The sequence below is a fragment of the Leptopilina boulardi genome, unplaced genomic scaffold, assembly GCF_019393585.1.
Source record: "Leptopilina boulardi isolate dan_hultmark-lab unplaced genomic scaffold, ZJU_Lbou_2.1 LbouV2_341, whole genome shotgun sequence".
NCBI lineage: Eukaryota > Metazoa > Arthropoda > Insecta > Hymenoptera > Figitidae > Leptopilina > Leptopilina boulardi.
Genome location: NW_026137909.1, coordinates 2,795,548 through 2,811,584, shown reverse-complemented (window position 1 = coordinate 2,811,584; position 16,037 = coordinate 2,795,548). Strand labels below are relative to the sequence as shown.

At 27.3% G+C, this 16,037-nt stretch overlaps 1 protein-coding gene across 1 annotated transcript; it reads right to left on the bottom strand.

Annotated features, from left to right (window-relative positions):
* Window positions 1-713: 713 nt before the first annotated feature.
* LOC127285800 (bcl-2-like protein 1) lies at window positions 714-15,577 on the bottom strand. Its single transcript, XM_051311983.1, has 3 exons — window positions 15,011-15,577; window positions 5,234-5,695; window positions 714-1,713 (listed from the first exon to the last, which is right to left on the bottom strand). Exons 1-3 carry the CDS (start codon window positions 15,260-15,262, stop codon window positions 1,594-1,596), a joined length of 834 nt encoding a protein of 277 aa, XP_051167940.1. The 5' UTR covers window positions 15,263-15,577; the 3' UTR covers window positions 714-1,593.
* Between the last annotated feature and the right edge of the window lie 460 nt (window positions 15,578-16,037).

Here is a 16,037-nt window from a genome sequence, read left to right as displayed (position 1 = left end):
TTGATCTCAATGACGGTGCCATAAAAGATGATTCCAAAGACTGTTTTGATGGAAAATAATCAGTATTTAACCAGAAAAAGTGATTTTACGAAATACTTCGTTTCTAATTATAGTATTTTTGTATTGTTCGATTTATATTTTTATATCAAGTTAACTTTAATAATTTTAAGTACTTTAATAATATTTTATAATACGACGAGTCAATCTCGGGAGGGAGTGTTGGATTTGTATCCTTCGCGGTATATGCTCTATTGACTCTAGCGGTTACGAGTCTACGTCATGTCCGTATGCGCACGCACTCCCTCACACTCTTGCTCCATAGCTTCGATCGTGTGAACATTCATCGATAGTCTCTCTTAATAAACGACCGTTTCTGTGAATTATATCTGTGCTTCTTTTACTGAAACCTATCCCAAAATAAGCGCATGCCGATAGTATTTTTAGTGGTTTTTTCTGAGGTTTGAACTCTCAAAATCCAATTGGTAAAATATTTAATATGTACTGTTTTGAATAAAGTTTCATTAAACAAATGTAAATGCAATAATCAGTGGCTTTACTTGACCCGTTTTCTTAGTTGAAAGCTTTCCGCTTTGTAAATAAATCTGGCAGTTAATTATATGAATAATTAAATTTTCTGGTCCCTTCCGAACATAAGAGTTAAATGAAAATTCAGTCATTTTATTGAATGCATAAATAATTGTAATCATAAAAAATTAATTTGAAGTATTTATTTTTTTTTCATTCAAAAATTACAAAATTTATAAAAGAGCTGACAGTTCACTTAATATTATTTAATAAAATCTGACGCAAAAAATGTATCTTTATTCACATTGTTACTCGTCACTAATGTGTATATAGTTTTTTTACAATAGTAAAAATAGACACTATTATTCTTTGTTGAAAAATAAAAATGGAAAAAATTTATACTACCTATTAAGCTTTCGCTTTGCAATTTAATTATTTTATATATTTCTACCTACAATAAATTAGAAAAAAATAAATACGAAATATTTTGTTTTTCTACCTATAAAGTTCAGTAAAATTTTTAATATCTAAATGGACCGTGAGAATTGATTTTTGAGAAATTGTTGCTAATGAAAACAGTCTTGGAATTATTAGTAGCTAACCACAGACATTTTTAAGTTACTTCAACTTCTCATGAATTTCTTAATCTAAAATTACTAGTAATTTAATAAAACTAAAGAAGCCTCTCTTTATTAAACTAAATAGAATACTGGACTTGAGGCTAAAAAAATGTTTGTTGTGATGACAACAAAGAATTTTGAACAATTACCTGAATTACTAGATAAAATCCACATATAAATTATTGTTCATGATAATATTTGCACTTTTACGGTACTTGTATTGACCTTTTTTATTTAAAAAAAAAATTAAAAATTCTAGTTAAAAATAAATAAATATCGAAATAAGACAATTTCTAAGTATTTCACAACACAAAATTTGTGTTACAATCATAAATAATAATTTTCTTCACAATTCGAAAATATCTTTAACGGTATGATCACAGGATATAAGTACGCGATAATACATTTTTTTCCAGATATATCGCATGAGTATTATTACAACTTTGTTTCAGGAAGTCACAGTTAAAATTGTTGCAATCAATCCAAGAGTTGCACCTGTCATCAAAAGACTCCTCCAAATTGCTCCACTCATTTCTTCTGTAACCGGATACTCAATGCACAGTTGTTCCTGTTGAATAAAAACAAATTTATAAATAAAATATTTTACAAGTATACGAAAATTAATATCTGTTAAATAATAATTTGTCAGTTTACAAATCTCAATTTCTACTTAATTTCATAATTAAGAATTAAATCAAATCACAGAAATATAAATTATTCTAAAAGATTGAAATATTAAAGAAATTTAAGAGCATGATTTACACATCTACTATATTGACGGCAAGTAATTTGATTCATTTGCTTAGTCGGTAGAGCCAGTGCACTACATTACCCCCTACTACTTTATTATTGTACTGGTAATGTGGCCTAATATCTATATGAGATAATTCTTATTTGACCTAATTTTTAACTGTGTATCCGAATATTCTATGTTTTTTTACGAGGGCAGTGGAAAATCTGCATAACCCTAAGTATCCAAGGCAGATATCTGGAGCAGATTTTGGTCGACCCACTAAAAATCACACCTTCCCGATGGTTTAATCCTTAAACTACGGAACTGCTGTCAAACTTTAAACATCGTAGGTGAAGGTCCCTGGGATCTCGCTGTCGCGACCCTTACCGCTCTTACTGGGCTATTTATTCTTCGTACCTGCAAAAGTCTTCTTGGACTCCTCAAGGGCCGTCCTGAAGACTCCGCATCTTCCGCTGCCTGCGATATGGCTAATGTTCGCCTTATCACCATCATTTTTTCTATAAAAGAAGTTTGGGCTTCTACTGCAGTTTGTAAACTTATGATCTACTTCACCGCATTTGAAGCACGCCGTCGATCTGTTAGCTGCCTTAAAAATTCTTCCTATGTGGCCGTATGCCACCGATGGCACCAATTGACCATCACCCTTCATTTTATTGATCACCTCTTCCTCCTGGGTAAGGCAATGCAGGCAGCGGAACCTGTCGATCCACGGTCTGCAACTTTTCTAATGCTTTTAACAGCTTTGGTTATCTCAGTGGTAAATGCCTCATTATTGGAGTCTCCTCTGCTTTTGATTAGGAGATCTCCCTTTCTTGTAGTCTTTGAACTCACGACCTACGTGTGAATGACGTCCGGATTCACTTCATTCCGAAGTTTGCTCAGTACATCACATAAGTTGTTCCTGTTGCAACTCGGATCACCATTATAGATTCATTCGTCGCTTTCTTCTTACTGGTTTGTTTAGGATTCGGTGTTACAGTCACCTTCGCAATCTTTTTGTCAATAGGTGCCTCTTCTTGATTTTTCTTCTACTCCTCGGTGTCAGTCCTTTCCGGACTGCCAGAGCTATTTCTTCCTTTCTGCGCCTCTAAGACTGCGCACTGAAGCCGCTTCTTATGGATCCATTGTCTGCTAGATCGTACTTTACCTTCTCCTCACTGACAAGATCCTGAAGAGTTTTAAGTCTGTCTTTAATAGTCTTATTGTCTAGGTCAGACGGAATCAAACTTCTTCTGCTGCTGACACTAGAAACGCTTGTACCTCTTCCTCTTCTACTTCCAAGTCTTTCCAAACAGACGTGAGCGAAAATTCTATGTTATATTATAGATCAATGGTAAGAAGCGAATCCCAGCCTACTGTGATTAAAGTGAGGGAAATTTCGTAAATTATAAAATCAATTAACGTATTAGGATAGATTTACATGATGATCTGGTCTAATCCACAATTAATCGGATGATACACAACTAATAAATGCAAAATTAGTTCCATTGAATCCGATATTGATCTGGCCTGTGAAATCAGTAAATCTAAAATCTGCATTAATAAGTTACATTTGATCGAACTGACTTCAGATAAGACCTGATTAATTCCAGATTTACTAGTTACACAAATCGGAAAAATTTCGGATTTAGCCGGACTAATTCCGGATGACAAAAACCTGACAATAAACCGTACTGTTTCGGACTAATTCCAAATTAGTCTGGAAACAGTTCGAAATTTTTACCAGGGACGTTAGAGAAACATTAGATCATAGAAAAATTTATTATTTAAAAATTAGAACTCATAAGAATTGGGCTTGATAAAGAGCCCAATAAGAATTAGTTAAAATACAAATTAGAATGCAAGGGCCTGACTATGAGCATCATTATCCGACTTTCCATATAGGTTGCCACCAGATTCCCCGAGAAACAAGGACTAAGCTGCGAATTTTGACAAGGAAGGAACGATAGCGCACCCAAACTATGGATTTAGAATCTAAAGAGAAATCGGTTTCTCATAGTTCAGTTCAATAAAAGGATCATCAGTGGATCAACATGTTTTGGAAAATTATGTATTTTGTGGGCAAAGTGTCTTGAAATTATTTAGTGTAAAACTGTTATATTTTTATTCAATAAATAGTTGAGTTTAATACATATTTGTTATCGTTATTTTATTGTTGAGTTAAATTGTTAGTAATCGAACGGAGAAGATTTTCAACATTGGGTTGGTGTCACCGTTATGTTTTCAATGTTGATGAGTTTATTACAAATTATTACCTTGTCTCAATTGCCTTTGCATTAGCGATTTAATTTCCCTTTGATCAGCATTGGATTTAAAAGCGAGTGAAATATTATTTTTGAGTATCGATTAACGAGATCGGTGAATGATTATTTTCCAGTAAATAATTCTATGTTTCTACACAATAAATTTTAATAGTTAAGAGTAAATTTACTAAATTTCAGGAACCAATTATTTGACGATACGGATCTTGAAAATAAGTTGATGCTAGATCACTTTTGGATCGATCGTCGACAATTATAGTTCATTTTATTGTATTTTTCTGGAGTCAACTTAGATTTAAGTAAACTTATTGCAAAAATTTTCGCTGATTTATTTATCCCTAATGTTAATAAAAATAAATCACCTAAAAAACGGCCATCTAGAAGTTCCCTCTTCCGAATTCCTAATTTCTATTTCCGCATGACATATCAAAAATATTTACTCTGAGAGAAGAAAAGCACGGAATCGGAAATGGAGAAGTTCAGCATCTGTACACCAAGTTGAGCGCAGCTGCAGCGTCACTGTGTGATAGATGGCGTACTAAAATGTGAAATGGATGTTGTGCTTATTATTTTCGCTCTACTGCATTAGTTTTGAGGTTATGATTTTTAAAAATAATATATATTTTTTATTTACTTTATTCATACATTTTGAAATTTCTTATAAAAAATTGAACTTATATTTTTAAATAATAAGTAAATAATAATAATCTTTACGATAACATTTTAATTTAAAAAAATTTTCTTTTCAATATTAATAATAATAATAATTAACACGCGTTTATACACACAGATCTATCATGAAGTCGCACGAGCACAGTTATGGAACTCGTCGGTCGCTATGAGACAGATTCCGTATAACTTAGTTCACACCGCTGCCGCGCTGCTAGAGCTTAGTATCTGAACTATGAACGACACCAACTGAACAAAACTAAAGAACGGATACTGACACCCATTTTTCACGGCCAGCGTTTGTCACAGTACGGATTCTGTGCTTTTCTTCTCTCAGTGATAGACATTCACAAAAGTAAAGCAAAAAAAAAAAAATATATATATATAAAATAAAAAGAACTTACCCAGCCTCCATAACCTTTAATGAAATATACTATGTCTTCTCCAATGTATCTGGAGACATATAAAGGTAATTTTGTCTTTAAAGAATGCATTCTTCTGTCTCTTGCCCAAAGTGCAAGACGTCCCATAAATGCATAAAGACAAACTATTCTCGCCCATGTGATGCCGCCATTGTGAAAGAGTTCATCAGCAACTCCCATGAAAGCCTCATAAGCTGTATCTGGTACAACGTTTAGGCGATTTACCATACTGGTAAAAAGAATACTATGTTTGTTGAGCATTTGATAGACATTGTGGCGCATACTTCGCGATACAGGACCTCTTGATATTTGATAAATATCTTCTTTTAACAGGTATCTTATCACATCATTAGCCAAGCATTCTGCAGTCATTTCTATTGATTCTTCACGAATGTTGCATGGAGATGGTGGCGATAGTTGAGGGAAAAGATTCTGCAGTCGATTCTAAAATTAATAGAATAATTAAATTTCAACAAAAAATCATTCTTATTAGGTATATAAGATCTTAATGATATCATTCATTAATCTTTTTTGTAACCAAGGTGTCTAACAACTGCTAGGGAAAAAAATTCCCTGACCTAAATTATACTAAAAATTTATTTTCATCAAATAAAATTTATTTTGATACAATTAAATCATTTACCATCTACTATAGCAAAATTTTTGGGACTCATGATTATAATATAATGAAAATTCATTTGTCATAATTATTTTTGAGCTGAATTTTTATTTGTTCGAATTTTTATTTATCAGAATTTTCATTTGCTCCAATTTTCATTGAACATAATTGACAATTTTAAAGGATTTCATTGCATAGAATTATTTCAATTCTGAATTCTTTCTCAATACTCAAATTTCAGATGAATTTTCATTTGTTCGAATTATTATTTGATATAATTTCCATGTAAGCGATTTTTCATACTACAGAATTTTTACTCAACCGAAAAATCACAGAATTTCTGATTGATAGAATTTTTATTTGTCCGACATTGCAAATGGCCAAAGAAACTGACAGAAAAATTTTATTTTATGGATAATTTTTGATTGACTGATTTTAAAAATCGCGCCGAAACCTTTCTGTCGATTATTTGTTCGACCATTTGCAATTTCGGACAAATAAAAATTCCATCAATTAGAAATTTTGTTAAATGATTTTTCGGTTAAGTAAAAATTTTGTAGTATTAATATAATTGATTTTATGTAAATTATATGAAATAATAATTCGAACCAATGAAAATTCATCTGAAAGAAAATTCTATGCAATGAAATTCTACCCAATAAAAATTCTTTAAAATGCCAATTAGATTAAATAAAAATTCTGACAAATAAAAATTCTGTGAAGTGAATTTTCGGTTACATAAAAATTCTGTTAATATAGAAAATCGTTTTGACGAAAATCTGCAAAATACTAATTTGAACAAATAAAAATTCGGCTCAAAAATAATTATGACAAATGAAATTCCATAAAATGAAAATTCCAATGATTTTTAGAGCATAATCATGCATCCCAAATTTTTATTGATTTAAAACGGTTTTATTTATAAATAATTTTCGTATTTACATGTTTACAGAATCACAAAAATTTCAAAATAATAATTACAGGTTATGATAACTAATAGAACTGTTATGCGCACAAACATGTGCACAAGTTACTTATAGGAATTTTCATCACACTTTTTGCTAATATCACACGGAAAAAAAGAAAAAGTAATTTTTACTACTTTCATAGTAAAATTGGACCTGTCCGAAGTTTCTGCGCATCTCTGGCAACTTTTACTCAAAAAATAGTAAAATTTACTATTTCTGGAGTAAATTTTACTATTTCTGGAGCAAATTTTACTATTTTTGGAGTAAAAGTTGCCATAGATGCGCAGAAACTTCGGACAGATCCCATTTTACTATGAAAGTAGTAAAAATTACTTTTTCTTTTTTTCCGTGCAGTATCACAGACCACTATATAAAAATTTTTTATTTATGTTATAAAATTTAACCAATTTTAAATTTTGAAACAATTTTTTTAGACAGCGGTCTAAGAGACCGGTATAACAGTTTGATGGTTAAAAAACGAAATTTCAGTAATTCAAAAAAAAAAGAAAAATGAAAATTTGAAAGGGAAATCGAGGCACGTATAGAAACCTTTTTTCTATATTCCTAAAGAAAAAAAGTTTTCACATGATCATTTGTGAGCATTCCTGTTCATCTTTATTGTTACAATTTCTTGTACAAGTTCAGTTACTGATTCCATATAGGATTAGGTCCATGTGCATATATGTACATGATCTTGTGCAAGAAAATGTACAGGATCCTTTATAGGGATTTTCAGCTGAGATTCTACTATGTATGTATCTATATATATATATATATAGATACATACATAGGGCTTTCGCAGTTTCTCACGCTGTGAATCTATACTTTCTAATCGTCTATATATACTACAATAAGGTATATAGTATGTATAAACTTCATGCTACAGTCACCAAATTTTTTAATTTTTTAAAATTCTTCCATTACATCTTAATTAGTATACTCTACAAAAAAAAAATCCTTCGAAAAAAATATTTAAATTTTACAATTTTTCTCACGAAATATTAAATACTGAAATTTTGTAGAAAAAAACACAGCACCTAAATTTGCATCAATATTACGAATAATTTCTAATATTATTTTTATATTTAATTGAGGAAATTTTCTCCATTTTTTTAATTTAAACCAAAATTTCCTTAGCAACCAAGAGACGTAGAGGACTCGCTTTATGCTACATGAGTGCAAATTTTCGAAAGCAATTTTAAAATTTTTAACTTTTTGTATTTTGTCAATTTTTATTTTTCGAATTGACATTTAACATAATTTCTTTTTTAATAAACGAATTTTTATATTAACAAAAATATTTAGGTTACTTTTGTTTAGCAGAATTTTTATTTTACAAAATTTCTTTTTACCCAACTTTTCATTTAAAAAAATTCTAATTAATTTAAATTTTAATTTCGTATAATTATCATTCGACAGAATTTTTAAATGTTACGAATTTTCAAATGTCTCAAAATTTCCAATTCATCGAATATTAATTTGTTCGTATTTTTATTTGTACGAATTTTTAATTGATACAATTTTTATAATGACGAATATTCATTTGTCCGAAATTGCAAATGACCGACTGTACAATCAACAAAAAGATTTCGGCGCGATTTTTAAAATTAACTAATCAGAAAAATATCAACAAAATTCGTGATACTTGGTAAATTTTAAAAATAGCGTCTAAATTTTTTCTGTCGATTATTCATTTGGTCATTTGCAATTTTAGATAAATGAAAATACGGCATTTTAAAAATTCTATCAAATGAAAATTGGTAAAAATAAAAATTTAGACAAATCAAAATTCGGAAATTCTAGTATTTAAAAATTCGAAGCACTAAAAATTATATTAAATAGAAATTCTGCTGAATTAAAATTCGGTTAAATTAATTTTTTAGTAACAATTTTTATAAAATTATATAATAATAAAATGCTTGGTCTGTCCTTCTGTCCTAACTTGAAGTTGGCCTTTTCTGATTTCATGTGTTTTTTTTTAATAGTAATCTTATGACGTGTCAAATTTTGACAATTTTTTTTCTCATTTTTGCCAAAGTTGTATAATTGTGTTTCCAAATTTCGGAATAAGTTTCTTTAAAATTCCAAATTCCAAAATTCAATTCACGAAGCTGAAGTACACAACGTTTAGCAACGAAATTTTTTTTAAAGTTGTATATTCATTCAAAAATTGCATACAAATACAAAAAATTTATGATGAGAAAAAAGATGCGCCAGGAAATTTCGTACAAGATAGTAATTTGAAAAAAATTTATTTTTCAAATTTAATTTTGAAGGTACCAGGGGCCAACGAATACCTATTAAATATTAATTATAAAAACACAGGCCTCGAATCAACTTAAAGACACAAAAAGTCGTTTTAGTCGATTTATATTCCAAAAAAAAGTGGATTTGTTTTTTATTTCAACAAAAATATTTTACAGATTTTTAAATAAAAAAAATTTTTTTTAAATAATAATCCTTTTCGAAGGGTTAAAGTTGAAATTTTTAGAAATAATTAAATTTCAAAAGATATTATTAATTTTCAAACAATTATTAAATTTTACAGTTCTAAAAATAATTTATCAAACAATTTTTGGAAAACATTTTTTAAATTTAATTGAATTTTCAAAGATTTGAAATTGAAATTTTTGAAATTAATTGAAACTTTAAGTGTTTTGTAATTAAAATTTTAGATGATTTCACTAAAAATTTATTAGAAAATGTGGACAAAATACAATAATTTGAAAATCATTTTTAATTGAAAAATGGTTTCAGATAGTTGAAATTTCAAAGAATATTATTAAAATAGTTAAAAATAATTGAATTTCCTTAGAGTTATAATTGAAATTATTAAATTTCAAAAAAAAAAAAAAAATTTTCGATGGAAAATTTTAGAAATAATTAAATTTTAGATTTTTTTAAATTCAAATTATTGAAAATTCAATTAATTTTGAATTCAAATTTTTGAGAATAATGAAATTTTATTTGATTTTAAATTTGGAAAATAATTGAATTTCAATTCACTTTGAATTGAAAGTAATTGATTGATTTTAAATTGAAAATTTTTTAAATAATTGAATTTCAAATAAAATTTTGGAAAATAATTTTATTTTAGTTAAATTTTAGTTGATTTTGAATTTAAATTTAGAAAACAATTGAATTTTAGTTGATTTTGAATTGAAAATTTTGAAAATAATAGAACTTTAGTTTATTTAGAATTGAAATTTTGGAAAATTTTGAAAATATTTGAATTTCAATTAAAATTTTGAAAAATAATTGTATTTTAGTTAACTTTTAGTTGATTTTGAATTTAAATTTGGAAAATAATTGAATTTTCGTTGATTTTGAATTGAAATTTTTAAAAAAAATTGAATTTTAATTAATTTAGAATTTAAATTTTTGAATAGAATTGAATTTTAGTTGATTTTGAATTGGAATTTTAGAAAATAATTGAATTTCAATTGAAATTTTGAATAATAATTTAATTTAAGTTCATTTTTGATTGAAAATTTGGATAATTATTTTTGAATAGAAATTTTAGAAAATAATTGAATTTTATTTCATTTTAAATTGAAAACTTGGTAAATATTTAAATTTTAAATTGAAAATTTTGGATAATTATTGAATTTTAATTGATTTTGAATTAAAATTTCGGGTAATAATTGAATTTTAGTTTATTTTGAATTGAAATTTTTAAAAAATAATTGAATTTTATTGTGATATTTTTTTCAAAATTATAAACAATTGTTAAATTTCATAAAAATTTTAATAGAAAAATAATTTTGATATAATTGAATTTGTGATGTATTTCATTAAAATTATTTAAAATAATTAATTTAGTGAAGAATCATTTTAGTTCAAATTTGTTAAATAATTGAATTGAAGAAGATCTAAAGAAGATATAAATTTTATACTATAAAAATGTATTTTATTTACATTTTTTTTCAAATGTAAAAAAAAATGTCGCATTTTATTAAAATAAGTCGATAAAAGTCGTATTTTTGAAAAAAGTCGGAAAAAGTCGTATAATCCGAGGCCTGTAAACATATAATTTTCATTATTATCATTTAATATGTAATAATATTCAAATAAATTATATTATTATTGATAATATTAATCTTTAATTTCTTTATAACAAACAATTAAACACTCAATTTGGCGCGCTTTTAATTTTGCTAGTATATAATAATTAGTGTAATTTCCCTTCTATTTGGTGTATTTTTGGATTCTGTGTAAATTTTTTGTTAGATAATAACATTTCATCCGTATTCAGCCAATTAAACATTAGTCTCTCTCTCTCTTTCTTTCTCTTTTTGAAATAGTTGCGTCTTATTCAGTTTACATTCCGTTCATTCAAGATGATTATATTAGATAATTGGATATATTATTCGTTTTAAACCTACTTTTGTTCATTAATGATAATTTGACAATTTTTTTTTACGAACAAAGGTAATTTTTCCTTCTCCGGCTCATTCAAGATTCCATTCTTTCAGAAATTATTTTCTTTTTCTGTCTATCTACAATAACGGGTAGAAAAGCCGGTTTACAACAGACTCGTTACAGTTATATGTTATTTTAAATTTAATTAATTTAATTTTCTTGTTAAAAGGTTATTAAACTCATTTAATTGTCAAGAAAAGAAAATGGTTTTAAAATTTTTTATTAGACCAATTTTAATTTTTCAAATCATAGCATTTAAGGGAGTTTCATTTTTAAACGAATTTTTGTTTGAGAGAATTTTTATTAAACATCATTTATATTTATCGAATGCTTTATTTAAATAAAATTAAAATTTAACTGAACCTTAATTTACCAGAATTATGATTCAACAAAATTTTAAGTATATCGAATTTTTAAATGCAAGAATTTCCCATTCATTGAATTTTCATTTCTCAAAATTTTTATTTGCGCATCTAATTATTTTTCTCAAAAAATTGTTACAAAATTTAAAATTTGTTAAATTTTATAACATAAATAAAAATTTTTTATATAACTGTCTGTGATATCGACATTAGCCAAAAATATGATGAAAATTCTTATAAGTAACTTGTGCGCATGTTTGTGCGCATAACAGTTCTGTTAGTTATCATAACCTGCAATTATTATTTTGACGTTTTCGTGATTCTGTAAACATGTAAATACGAAAATTATTTATAAATAAAATAATCAAATAGAATATTCAATGCATGAAAATTTAAAATATTACATATATACAACAGTTGTCATTACATAATTTAAAATCACTAGAAAAACAAAAAATGAATAGCGGTCTAATAGACCGGGAAAAGTGTTGAGCGTAATTTTTTAGCACCAAGCAATTTAATCGTTAATTTAATTACTGTTCTACGACTTTATAATTTATTATTATAAAGTAATTTGTGATTCAAAAGAATTAAGCGGTCATATTGAAAATAAAAAAAAAATGAAAAGAATTTAGATTTTGTGATTACTCAGAAATGCAGAAAAAAAAGAAAAATGATAATTAAAATAAATTAATATGGGAAACATGAATTTTCCATAAAAATGAATGCTTTGAATTTCCATTTTAGAGAATTTTATAAGATATTTAGTTATTTTTTAAACGAATTTTCATTTTTCGAATTAGCATTTAATAGAGAATTTATTTTTAAACGAATTTTTACTTAACAAAATTTTCAGGTGCCGAATTTTTGTTTGACACAATTTTTATTTCATTTATTTATTTTACATTACCCAAATTTTTATTTAAAAAAAATAAAATTCAACCCAATATTAATTTATCAGAACACTCATTCAACAAAGTTTTAAGTGATTCGTATTTTTAAATGTCAAAATTTTCAATTTACCTAATAGACATTTGTTCGATTTTTTATTTTTCACGAATTTTCATTTGATAAAATTTTTATATCGACAAAATTTTCATTTGTCCGAAACTGCAAATGTTCGACAAACAATTGACAGAAAGATTTCGTACAGAATTTAAAAATTGACCAATCACGACTTTCTCGATAATTTTTTATTGGTCAATTTTAAAAATTGCGACGAAATTTTTCTGTTGGATGTTTTTTCGGTCATTTGTAATTTGTGACAATTAAAAATTCGACGTTTTAAAAATTTTGGAAAAATTAATATTCAGTGAATTGGAATTTTTGTTATTTAAAAATTCGAATCACATATAAAATTCAATTCAATATAAAAAAAATTGCTGAAATTAACTTGAAACTGCTTGATTGTGAATTTTTTTTTTTGGGGGGGGGGAACTGATTTCAAATCTGAATTTAGTTTTTACTAAATGTTTTACAAAGTTTCTACAAAGTTGATGTAAGATTTGTAATCAGCAATCTCAAAAACTCCCAAATAAAAAGTGAAATGAATATTTAACAATTTTTTTTAAAAATTCATCCACCATATTGTAACCGCCATTTTAAATTTTTTCTTAAATATCAAGATTTGTAATTTGCAATTTCAACGGTCATTTAAAATAGTTTCTTTAGGATTTTTGGCTGATGATTATGAATCTGAAATCTGATTTTAAAAATTCAAAATGGCGGATCCAATATGGCGGATAATTTTTTAAAAATTCATTGAATTCGATTGAAACTTGTTTCACAGGAGGTTTTCGAGGACGCTGATTACGAATCTGTTATCAGTTTTTCAAAATTCAAAATGACGGATCCAATATGGCAGACGATAAAATTAAAAATTAATCGGATTGGCTTAAAACCTGTTACTCAGGGGTTTTCAGAGTGCCTGATTACGAATTTGTTATTATTTTATCAAAATTCAAAATGGCAGAGCCAATATGGCGGCCAATTTTTTAAAAATTCATTGAATTCGATTGAAACTTGTTACACGGGAGGTTTTCAAGGTCGCTGATTACGAATCTGTTATCAGTTTTTCAAAATTCAAAATGATGGATCCAATATGGCAGACGATAAAATTAAAAATTAATCGGATTGGCTTAAAACCTGTTACTCAGGGGTTTTCAGAGTGCCTGTTTACGAATTTGTTATTATTTTATCAAAATTCAAAATGGCGGATTCAATATGGCGGCCATTTTTTTAAAAATTCATTGAATTCGATTGAAACTTGTTTCACAGGAGGTTTTCGAGGACGCTGATTACGAATCTGTTATCAGTTTTTCAAAATTCAAAATGACGGATCCAATATGGCAGACGATAAAATTAAAAATTAATCGGATTGGCTTGAAACCTGTTACTCAGGGGTTTTCAAAGTGTCTGATTACGAATCTGTTATCAGTTTTTAAAAATTCAAAATGGCGGATCCAATATGTCAGACAACAAAATTAAAAATTAATTGAATTTTATCAATATTTAAAATAGCAGTTTTACTATGATAAAAAATTGTTAAAAATATATTTTGAATAAATAATTTAAATAATATTTCTTGATAAACTTAAGGCAATTAATTTATTAAAATTTATACTAATTGAAAGAGTAGCATTACTAAATAAATTAGTATAGTTTTTTTTTCCTAACAATTAGTCATTTTTGACTAAAAATTAGTGAAAAGTGACTAATTTAGATTTAATTTTACATCGCAAATCATGTTTTAAAAATATAATTCTATTTAATGTTTACCGTGGCAATATTGCCGAACAGTATTATCAATATTGTGCAATAATGAAGGAAATTTTCCCAACAATATGTTGTTGTCAAATTCTTTTTCCCGTACAAATTTGTAGAAAAATTTATTTTTATCTCTAAAATTTTACAATTTTTTTTCTTTGTAAAATTAAAATATTTTCTCCTATATAGACTTCTTTGAATATTAATTCAAAAAAAAAAGAAATCGTTACTGAATTTTTAATAAAGAAAATGAACAATGAAGATAAAAAGAATTGGAAAACTATTTTTTGAGGTTAAAAAATAGTTTTAGGACAATTATCAAAAAAAAAGAATCGACTGTATATATATAGTGAAAAATATAAAATTCTCAATGTAACAGCGCCGCCGGCGATACTATTAACTAACGTTGAAAATCAATGTCACAAAAATGAAAATTCCATTTTATGAGTCATATGTGAAATATCTAATTGCATTGCAATTGCTTTCAATGAGGAAAACCAAACTTTCCAATACTTGTAACGCACTCACATGAGAATAATAATGTTTGATAAAATATTCTTTCGCATTGATTTGAATTATTATAATATTATATATATATATATATAGTTTTAGAGACAATTACCTGGCAAATTTCAACGAAAGACATACCGCTGCCTGTAGCCCCAGTATCATAGTGGCACAAACCGTCTGTAATCGAGTTGACGATGGTCGTTTGGTTGCTGGGCGAATTCCTATTACTGGGGGGATCGCATTCCAGAATGCCGCCCACTCTGGAATGCAGTTCCCCCCTTACCGATGAGCCTTGATCTTTGCCCCTCTCCCCGTGAATTTCATTGTTGTTTGAGCCGGGCATACTTATCGGTTGTTTTAACATACACAAACACAACACTACAATACAGTAATTTTGTTGGAAGAAAATTTGTATTTTAAAATTTTCAACACTTTTTTTTTTTTTTTTTTTTTTTTTTTTTGACTTCACTGTAAATGCATTATGTCACCGAAAAAAAATTATTGTCCTGCTGACTACGATGTGTCTTGGCTCTATATGGTTTCGTTAAATAACGCTCTGGCAACGAAAACCTAATAACAAAAAAGGAAGTCCAACCAACTCCGCCAGTTGCCAGCTCGCTTGCAACTCGTTTACTTTCCCGCGGCCATTTTCGAAGCAACGATCCCCTTCTAGTTCACAATGTTATAGCTCAACATGATCATCCCCATCAGCAGCCGATTCGCAGGGTCGTTACTACTCCTTCAGGATCCCTGAGATTTAATTTTCAACATTCCTTATTTTATCTCTAAAGGAATATGGCTCATTTCATTTAAATTGTCATATTTAGCTTCCAGAAAAGTTGAGTTGGAAAATTTTGATTTTAAGGTTGAAACTAATTTTTTTATACAGTTTAACATGTTAAATTAACAAAATAAATAGTGGTCACAAAATTAAAGTCATATATTTCTTATGGCAGACGTTTTTTTTTTTTTGGCAGAAATCGTCATAAAAAATTTTTTCTGTCAATTTTTGATAAAATAATAATACTAAATTTGATTTGATTGGTGATAAATATACTGAAGTTTTTGGGGTCGCTGAATCCGAAGTCAGATTTAAAATATTCAAAATGGCCGATCCAAAATAGCGACCATGAAAATTT

Coding starts and splice junctions, on each gene's coding strand:
- LOC127285800 (XM_051311983.1), bottom strand. CDS start 15,262: ATGTTAAAACAACCGATAAGTATGCCCGGCTCAAACAACAATGAAATT. Junction 5,696..15,010: donor CTTTCGTTGAAATTTGCCAG/GTAATTGTCTCT, acceptor TATTAATTTTAG/AATCGACTGCAGAATCTTTT. Junction 1,714..5,233: donor TTAAAGGTTATGGAGGCTGG/GTAAGTTCTTTT, acceptor TTTATTCAACAG/GAACAACTGTGCATTGAGTA.